This window comes from Mytilus californianus, unplaced genomic scaffold (assembly GCF_021869535.1).
Source record: "Mytilus californianus isolate M0D057914Y unplaced genomic scaffold, xbMytCali1.0.p SCAF_13, whole genome shotgun sequence".
In the NCBI taxonomy this organism is placed as follows: Eukaryota; Metazoa; Mollusca; class Bivalvia; order Mytilida; family Mytilidae; genus Mytilus; species Mytilus californianus.
In genome coordinates, this window is record NW_026262615.1 from 12,370,496 (window position 1) to 12,381,167 (window position 10,672).

The following is a 10,672-nucleotide window of genomic DNA, read 5'->3' on the forward strand; positions in this document are numbered from 1 at the left end:
TGTGATATACATTAATGAGACAGCAATTGAGCGACACAGACACTATAAAAGTCATTCAACAGTTAACACACAGTCTTTAAATGACCGGAGTATGTACAGTTTGCCAAGCTCTAAATCGCTCCTCGTCTAAAAAAAAAGTTGATGATAAATAAGAGAAAGACTATCCAGGAACTTCCTGACAAAATGTGAATGAAATATTCGGGTTTTATTTCATTGATATAACGGTCTCTGTGATGATTCAATCGACAGTTATCAGTTGAGTGTACATGAAGAGTCTACGTTAAATTTAAAAAAGATACATTTTCACCAAAAGTAATTCCCAAATTGCATGTGGACCTTCGTCAATTTGACTTAATTCAAGATTTGACTACCAAAACAAACAAAGGGTATTCATCCCGAAAAAGAATATACTGGCGCTCAAAAAGAAGAGCGATTATAAAACTCGTGACTTTCGTTTGTATGCGATAACCTTCAGTCTTTAATGATGTTTTGTGCATACATGTATAATCTGAAAGTGAAATGTTATATGTTAAATGTGCTTTAGAATTTCTCAAAACGATAGTTCTTTCGGAAGATTACATGTTGATTATAAGTAAGCTTGTCGATTAATTTACAAATAACATTTTTTGAAATTCGATTATTGTATAATTACATGATATATATATAAATTATGTTAGTTATGACAAATATGGCTTATATTAGCACATGCAACAATTATTTTCCTCCACATAATATAAGTAAAACAACATACAGGAAGGGTTGCAAAGATCGTCTACCAAAGAACTATATATCATACAACATCGGAGAGAATGCCATCGCTGGAACTGATAACTCGGTGTGTCATAGGCACAGTTATCACAAGATTAGATAGGCATTTTATATTTTGTGGAGGAAATTAACTGTTGCATGTGCTTATTTAATATATATAATCAATATTTGTCTTAACTAACATATATATATATATCATGTAATCATACAATGATCGAATTTAAAAAAATAAAACAAACAAACTTGGATGTGTACTGATTGATATTTTAGTCTTAGGTTGTGACCAGTATCATTTGTCATCATTATTCTTCTGATTTCTTCTGTTCAACGGTAGATAATCCAATTTGAACCATGTACAAAGTCAAATATTTAATTGATGTAAAATACAAAAACTGTATTGTCACCAAACACAGAACAGAACGAGCATTTATTATTATTATAATATATATATACATGTATATTCAAGACCAGAAGTAAAAACATAATAAAAAAAACTGTTTTTTTCTTCTATTTTGAATGAGAAGTTACATGCAGTTATCTATATAATATCAAAAAGGTCAATTTAATAATTTAAGTTATTAATGAAAAAAAAAACATGAATACAATAAATGATATAAATGGATACAAATTTAGATAATGAACATACATCTTACTAATGCCTTAAATAAACCTCTTTTTGGCATGATCATTAACTACGAAATATGAGATAGAATGTCTCAAGGTCTGAAAGATTAAAAGAATGGGTGAAACATCCGAAATTTTCTTGCAAAAATTTATTTCGAAACTCTTCGGGTTTTGTACATTTTTAACCGAAGTGTAATGCATCTTCAACTTCAGATTTACACAGAGGGCATACTCGGTTTTCTAAATCTATTTTGTATGCCTGCTCTTTTCAATCATAAACTAAGTTACTATTACTTGAATGTTCTAATGACAAATGCATTATTATACATGTTAATGTAAGTCTGCTACATGCGTAAAGTATACATTATGTATAAGTTAAGTCGCTTGCGTGCTTTTTTTTTATCTATTGGTGTACTACATATGTAGTATTATTTGATTGGTTAAGTTGTTATTCAGATCTTTTTCTTATTCATATGAAGTTGCAATCTATGTACAGCGCTCGTTTCCGTTACGTATACTCAGTACACTACACTACAATTCAGTGTAGTGATACGAAGTAAGTACGGAGATTGATGAAGTTTCAACAGTATGTATAAAACGAAGTTGACATAAGGCTTATAGAAGGAAGGGTCTTTATAAATTCATGGCATAACAATAAATAAAAGTGATTATTATTGCAAAGATTCTCAAAAGGAGACACACCACTAATTCTTGGTCCCATTGCTTCCTATGTTATTTTTTTCAAATTCAAGCATTCATAGCTCTTTTGTCTTTGTTATAAAAAAAGGGACAGCAATTTCATGACAAAGCACTACTTTAGGTGGCACTGTGCTGAAAAATAAACTTACCTTTAATTGCATACATAAGAGCGTATTAGTTCCCGGAATATAGGAAGTAGTGATTGATTTTATAATTTTTTTTTTTGAGTTAACTATTTGAAGCATCCTTCCAGTCAACTATTAGGTAGTTTTGAAAAATAATTCTGTGTTGTCATTATGTTTGTGTATGGGTATGTGTCGTTTGAATGTAATATATTGTACCTTGTTTTATGGAAAGGGCTTACATAGGCTACTGTTTAAACTCAATTGATTGATTGATTTTTTTGGTGTTTTAACAACACTTTCATCGCTTTTGGCTATTTCGTGGCTACCGGTTTTTACTGGCAAAGGAAGTTGCGGTGCCTGGATAGAAGCGCCGAACTCCAGCAGGAAAACTTAGGAAATACCGAAACATGTACTTCAAATCTGAGAAACAGGAAAAATATACCCTCATTTTAAAATTCCATGCAATTGTTTTATCATTCAAAGTTATCAGTCAAAACATGTTCTACAATGTTCACCAGTCTTTCAGTTTTTATTTGATACCAAAATTACCCAATGACATATTATATTCTACATATTTTAAAAGTTACACCTATGCGTAAACACTATTTTGTTTAAATATGTACTACTATCTGATATGTTTTTCTAACCAGGCCCGAATTATTAGAGAGACATCTAAACATGAAGGAGGCCTCTGTGGCCGAGTGGTCTAAGTAGTCGAACTATACTGTATCACTACCCTGTCAACACTAAGATTGTGAGTTCGAATCCGATGTGTGGCAGGTGCGTTCGACTCCAATCTTAATTGACTAGGATTGTCAGTTTTCCTTAATTCCGAAGGTCGATAGTTCTCTCCGGGCACTCCGGCTTCCTCCACCAATAAAACTGAACGCCACGAAAAGGTGCTGAAAGTTGCGTTAAGCACCAATTAATCAATCAATCAATCTTAACCAAAACATTCTAATGTTCATTTCTATACGAAACGGGAACTCTTGTTCTTTCAGGCTGAATAAACGTACGAATAAAAGGAGTTGTACGAAAGCTAATTACCGCCACACAATTTTTCTTTATATGTCTTTCTATGCTTGCGTTATAACACAAACCTTTCCGAAATAACGCCAATTTTTGCGTTGTAACGCAAACATTTGCGAAATAACGCAAACCTTTGCGTTATAACGCTAACATTTGCCTTATAACGCAATTTTTGGCGAAATAACGCAAGCCTCTGCGAAATAAAGCAAACTTATGCGTTATAACGCAAACATTTGTTTTGTCTTATTTCTTATTTAAGTTTCAAGAAAAGCAGCTGTTATAAATGGAGGAGGCTAGATGTATTAAAATTTATCAATATATACTTTGTACTTATAAGTAAAATGCCTCTCATGGCAAACTAATGAGCAGGAGAATACATTTATATATATTACAAAGAAAATTGAGTAAACTGAAGTTAAACTGTACAGAAAAAAATAATATTTTAACCCTGTAAATGTAGCCGAATTTAGAATGCGCTCGTTTGAGCATTGTGTAAGATTTGTTAGATCCAAGCAAGCTACCCTATTGAAATAAATGCGTGAGCCAAGGCTCCGTGTTGAAGACCGTACTTTGACCTATAATGGTTTACTTTTATAAATTTTGACTTGGATGGAGAGTTGTCTCATTGGCACTCATACCACATCTTCTTATATCTATATAAGATTAAGATTTTTTTATTATTATAATTATGTACTCTACATTCAAATTGTTACCCAAGAATCTTAAATAGATACCTCCCTAGATTGAAATTTAAAACCTCATGATTTTTTATCAAAGAATCTTTATCACATTCTGAGATTTCAACAAACGATTTCTTACATCAAAATTCTTTTTTTTTTATTCAAAATAATTCATTTTAAAGTCGAAATTTGACTTAATATTTTCACAATTGTACAATATTTGTTTTTGCTCTTCTCTACTTTACCACTTCCCGTAAATCAAAATTTTCAAAATCTTGGCCTTTCAATTCAAATTTTCCTTTACCATATATCTATTTTCAAGTTGAATTTATATAATTTTCTGATTCAAAAATCTTTCTTATTTAGTGTATATTTGCGATAAAAGTATTCCCTTGTTCCTATGTATATTTATTATAATGATTTGACCTTGTGTTCATAGTCCTTCTCTTAACTAAATCACAACCACATTTTATTGGCAGACGGACATGCAAATGCCGATATTTACAAAAAACAGCTTTCAAATTATATAATAAACATAAAATGTAAATTTAATATAGTTTTTGATTATAAAATATTCAAAACTTAACGAATGATTAAAATCAAAATGTTTAATTGCGTTATAACGCAAACACAGGAAACACAGGAAGAAATATAAAAAAAAATATGTGGCGCCAATACGCTTCCTTAGAGTTGTTGGGTAAACATCAATTAAAACAACCCGAAAACTAAAAAAAGCCAAGAAATTTAGAGCGGAACGTACAGTCTGTAACAATATATAGGTATTTATCAATAAAACAAGACATAAATTGTCCAAATAGATATAGGAAAATGTGGTATGAGTGCCAATGAGACAACTCTCCATCCAAGTTACAATTTATAAAAGTAAACCATTATAGGTCAAGGTACGTCCTTCAACACGGAGCATTGGCTCACACCGAACAGCAAGCTATAAAGGGCCCCAAAAAATTACTAGTGTAAAACCATTCAAACGGAAAAACCAACGGTCTAATCTATATAAAAACGAGAAACGAGAAACACGTATGAACTACATAAACAGACGACAACTACTGTAATCAGATTCCTGACTTAGGACAGGTGCAAACATTTGAAGCGGGATTAAACGTTTTAATTGTACCAATCCTTCTCCCTTTTCTGAAACAATAGTATAACATCACAACATAGAAAAACACACTATAAAATATCAATTGGAACTTCCGAAGGCTTAACTCAATCAAAAAACGTAAATTTACACACAAAGTCCATAAAGGTTGGGAATAAATTGAACAAAAACTGTCAAAGATATACAATCTACATTGAATTATCAAAAAAACTAAATCATAAAGATATAGATGTTGTGTAGTTAAACTACTGTTCCAAGATCTCAACCAAACATTTTTAAATCTCGATCTTAAAATACCATTTGTACATATAAAGTATATAGATAAATTTCTTATCTAAGTATTAGGACTATCACCTGGTAAAGTTTGAACTATAGGTCACGTCATTGTATTCTATAATATATGTAAGCATTCAGCATGGTAGTTATAAAAACGTTTTTATTATTCAGTTTAGCACAACTTGTTTCAGGAATTATAGATACTAAAATAAATACAAGCGTTGGATTAATACATGGTTTTTACGAGCAAGCAAATTTTAATGGTAATCACAAAGCTGTATTAAAGTTTCTAGGAATTCCTTATGCAATTCCTCCTGTTGGTAACTTACGTTTTAGGAAACCAAGACCAGCTCCACGCTTTAAAACGTTCAATGCTACAGAGTTTGGACCTGGATGTTTACAAAATAAATTTCTTATGTCGCTGTGGTTACCTGGCCGAGATTTGCTTTCTGAGGACTGCTTAACATTAAATATATTTGTTCCCATTCATAGCTGGGCTAGAAAATACCCCGTGATGATATGGATTCATGGAGGAGCCTATCAGATTGGACAATCTAGTATCTATTCTGGAGAAAATTTAGTCAATTACGGTGACGTTATCGTGGTAAGTAATTCAATAAATCCTCGACTTTTTCTTGAATAACTGGAAAAACAACAAAAAGAAAACAAAATCGCAAGATGTAAAGGTCTTCGATAACCGAACAAAACATGGTATTGGCAAAATAAGAAAGATCTTTCGTTTTAAAGTAACATTTGTACGCGTTCTGTCAAATGCAAGCGATTTCAAAAATATTTTATAAAACGTATTTAAGGGACATCACAGAAGTATTGAAAATGTGACTCAAGCTTTTGCAGATCATTATGAATACAGAGATCTGGGTTATACTTCAATGAGACAGGCTAATCGAAATTAACATCTATGGTCACCATATATGAATGTCATATAGTGACCTCTTCGTCTTATTTTTTGTTTACAAATGAAGTCTTGTTGCTACCTGACTCACATCTCCGTGTTTCCTTTTTCAAAAATGCAAATCGTTTCCCGCCAATAGGAGTAGTACCAGAAGTCCAAATGATCTAGCAAAATGGGCTTCTTGTATTATACATAACTACATATGCTAGATTCTGAAACGTGAAGCATTACTACACAAAATCTACAGTCCCATAACACATGTAAGTATGGTCAAATCAAATGTGATGTGGTCAACTACACATGATTGCGAACAATCATGCCAAGTAGGATAGGTTTCAATAAAACGGACTCAGAGGAGTTGCGTTCGCAAGGTGTAATATATACAATAATAAAAAAAAGGTCAAAGTCACAGAACTCCCGTTAAAATTGTCAAACTAAACTGACGATATAGCACGGTCAAGAGAATATGAAGACAAATAATCCTACCAAGTATGACATATGGCAAGCCGTTTTACTATTTATTCTCACTTCAAGATATCTCATATAATATATTAGATATCTCATATAATATATTAGATATCTCATATAATATATAAGATATCTCATATAATATATAAGATATCTCATATAACATATAAGATATCTTATATAATATAGTTTTTATAAGATATCTTACAAACTTCATAAGATATCTTATATACTTTATAAGATATCTCATATAATTTTTCAGATATCTTACCAAGAAAATTACATGAGATATCTTATAAATTATATGAGATATCTTATAAACTATATAAGATATCTTATAAACTATATAAGATATCTTTTTAACTATATAAGATATTTCATATAATATATAAGATATCTCAAATAATATATAAGATATCTCATATAATAAAGTTTATTAGACATCTTGAAGTTAGAATAAATAGTAAAACGGCTTGCCATAATGACAGTTTTATGTCAAACGATCTTTGAGAATTGATGTGTTTTGATTGGACGGACGGACGGTGACCATTACCATATCTTCTGCGGGACAATATCAAAATTTCTGGCATATAATAATAAAAATAAAATGGTATTTGTTATTATTAACAAACACACTCACACACACACACACACTTCTAGACTTTCTGCTCTTGTGTTTCAAATAATTTGTTTCAGGTAACTATAAATTACCGGCTTGGCCCATTCGGATTTTTAGCTACGAAAGACCCTGACTCGATGGGAAATTTAGGATTATGGGATCAACAACTAGCCATTAAATGGGTACACGAGAATATCGATTTCTTCGGCGGTGATTCCAATAGAATAACTTTGTTTGGGGAATCCGCTGGAGGCGGAAGTACCGTTTATCAAGCAATGTATCCTGGGAACAAGGGTCTATTCTCACGAACAATATCCGAGAGTGGAGTTGCTATGTCGGCATGGGGTTATAATACACGTGACAAGATGCTTGACTTCACAAAAAGGATGGCAATAAACTTAAAATGTCCTACAACTAACGATCGTGACATGCTAGCATGCATGCGAAACGTTCCGGCTCAGGACATAGTGGATAAATCCAGAGTGGGGACAGAATCCGAGAATCTATTTCGACCAGAGTTTGTTCCTGCTCCTGATGGTGAATTTATTTCACAATACGCTCCTGATATTTTTACGAAACCCTGTTTGATCAATGAACAAACCGGAAGTGTTTTCGACAATATTGACATGGCATTCGTTGCACTGACCGGTGACGGAACTGCCGTTACTGGTTCAACGATGTTGCCATATGTTAAAAAGCACATGTCGAAGACTATGTCGGCCGATGACGTCATCGAGAAATTTGTTATTCCGTATATTCTATCGGATAGATTCAATGTTACCTCCCCTGAACTTGCTAAAATAATGAATTTCGTGTACAGTGACTGGAACAAAACATTAGGAAAAAATTCATATCAAACAAAACTTTTAAATTTGGATACAGATTACAGCTTTTTCATACCAATAATTAACACTGCTATTGCACATGCTCAGAGAGAAAAGGGGAAGAAGACATATTTGTTAGGGTTGGCAAAACACTCCTCTTTCACTCTACCATTAGAGTATAAACCACCTAACCTTCATGCAGATGAAATTCCGTACTTCTTTGGTTTTCCTGATAGTATGATGAAGCCTTTCGCAATGTCAAGGACGAATATTACAGCTGAAGAAATACAACTGTCTAAAAAACTCATGAAATATATTACGAATTTTGCATACACTGGGTAAGTATTTGTAACTTAAACACAGAGAACTTTAAGTTCTAAAAAAAATATCAGAAAAATTTTGTCTGTATTTACTTCCGAGTATGCAATCCCTCTACCGTTTGATCCATGTGCATACGATTGTCACGAAAACTTTATCGATCGATTACCTACTACCGCTCTAAACCATTTCAAATTACAACTACATTTTGTATAATGATATTCCTGCACACAACACGGTTTCTGGAACATTTTTTATCAGGTACATTTAACATGTACGCCTAAGGTTAAAAGCACAACCATAAAATAATTTCGAACTCACAATCAAATGTGTATTGGTGTTAAATTAGGAGTACAAATCCAAATATGATTATTTTTCTAACGATCTTAGCCCAGGATAGTTTCCTTATAAAGATAGTTATAGTTACGAATGTGCATCGTTATCTGCAGTCCACTATGATTTTAACGCTCATCTTTTATAAAACATATTCGTTTGACAAAAATGAAAACAACACGTTATAAATTTCATGACACGTCCGAAGCGCTTTTCTAGATTTACCTTCATCAGGAACGCTCAAAGCCGAAAATTTAAAAGCCAATTTTGTAGAAGAACCGAAACAGTTGAAGAGCTATATAACCAAAAATGACCTTAAAAAAAGCTAAATCCATCTAAGGTTAACTTTGCCTAAAGGAGTTGAAACCTTCGTTCGAGGTGCAGTCTGTTTTTAATACTATATATTCCTTCGTCGATGTGTCTTGACGGCTTCTATCATTTAACTGCCATAAACGTATTCGTCAGGACAGTAGTACATACTGTAGTAAATACTGAAGATTGCTTTTTTATTGCTGAAGGCACACATACTATGTCTCTATTTTACAAAATTATTGTTATCATAACATAAAACACAAAACAACAGAGTTTTTCATTTGATAGTGTCAAATGCATTTGAAACTCCTATCATGAAACAAATCTTCTTAAGGAACCTTCAATCAAATCAAATGATAATTAAAACAAAGTGCTGACATGACATTGTGAAAAAAAGTTCTATGCGATGAAGATATTACAGAAAAGTTGAAAACATATAGTTTTATATTTCAGTGATCCTAATCTCCCATTATCACCAGATGTGAAGTGGTTACCTTACGACGTCGAAAATGAACACTATCTACGTGTTGGTGAAACCATTAAAACCGGTTCACACATATTCCCTATGAGGACTGCTTTCTGGACAAAATACATACCGGAGTACCTTAACATGACAACAACTTGTACTGTGAGTCATGGAATGTTGCCTAATATTGGATCTTCAAACGTAATTGGTTAACAAACAGACCGGCTCCAAAAATTCAAGAATAATTATAGTAGTCTTTATTTATCAATACCGTTTTGGCTTGACAAAAACATTAAATGTTTAACACAGATGTGATACATTCTTACCGGAATAAAATGAAAGATTTTATATAAATTAATTTTAGTAAAATTATTCAATTGTTCATGATGATGTAGCCATCTCAATTTGAAAGCATCGTCGGTGGTTTTCGATGTTCATTTGTCCCGTTTACCATTCGGAACTTGACCAATTGTTGTTGATGTTTTTTTTTATTGCGTTGTTTGGATAATGTCACAATGGGATGGTTAATCTATTCATCTCTCATAACATAAAACATTCATTATGCATAATAGTTTAACCTGCCTGTAAAATTATCTAACAGTTCTTTGTATTTTCCATCCAGTAATTTTAAAAACATTCTGAGTATTTGATACAAACAATAACTTAATATATCCATACCTGATTGCTAAAAAACATATATAAATTTCAGTAAATAAGTAGTTGTCGAAACCGTTCAATCAAATGCTTTAAGAGCCTCCATTTGCAACTGCTTTATAAGAAAAAAAGATCTTTAAATCTGCTCGCAAGCGCCTTTATTAAAGGGGTAGACCTAGGGTATTGGGGATAACTCTTACAAATGTTTTTATTTTGGTATATCAGGTGTACTATCTGATATATCAGGCGAGTTGTATAAAAATATTTGCCTCAGTTAACAAAACACAAACTAGCAGCTCACAACTAAACTGAAAGTTTATAAAAAGAAAATAGGCAAAGTTGATTTTAGATGAATTTGATTTTTTTTAATGTCCATGTTGGTCATTTACCTCCTAACGTTTCTACGTACTTATACATCCCTGGTTTTCAATAAGGAATTAAATG

At 32.2% G+C, this 10,672-nt stretch overlaps 1 protein-coding gene across 1 annotated transcript; it reads left to right on the top strand.

Annotated features, from left to right (window-relative positions):
* Positions 1 to 2,894: 2,894 nt before the first annotated feature.
* Positions 2,895 to 9,956, top strand: LOC127723864 (neuroligin-4, X-linked-like). Its single transcript, XM_052230583.1, has 4 exons — positions 2,895 to 2,926; positions 5,493 to 5,925; positions 7,399 to 8,483; positions 9,562 to 9,956. The coding sequence occupies exons 1-4, from the start codon at positions 2,895 to 2,897 to the stop codon at positions 9,785 to 9,787; spliced, it is 1,776 nt and encodes a 591-aa protein (XP_052086543.1). The 3' UTR covers positions 9,788 to 9,956.
* Positions 9,957 to 10,672: the final 716 nt, after the last annotated feature.

Bases quoted from the DNA above. Each gene is read 5' to 3' on its own strand.
- LOC127723864 (XM_052230583.1), top strand. From the start codon at position 2,895: ATGAAGGAGGCCTCTGTGGCCGAGTGGTCTAA. The intron at 5,926-7,398 runs GTAAGTAATTCA...AATTTGTTTCAG, and splicing joins ATTACGGTGACGTTATCGTG to GTAACTATAAATTACCGGCT. The intron at 8,484-9,561 runs GTAAGTATTTGT...TTTATATTTCAG, and splicing joins ACGAATTTTGCATACACTGG to TGATCCTAATCTCCCATTAT.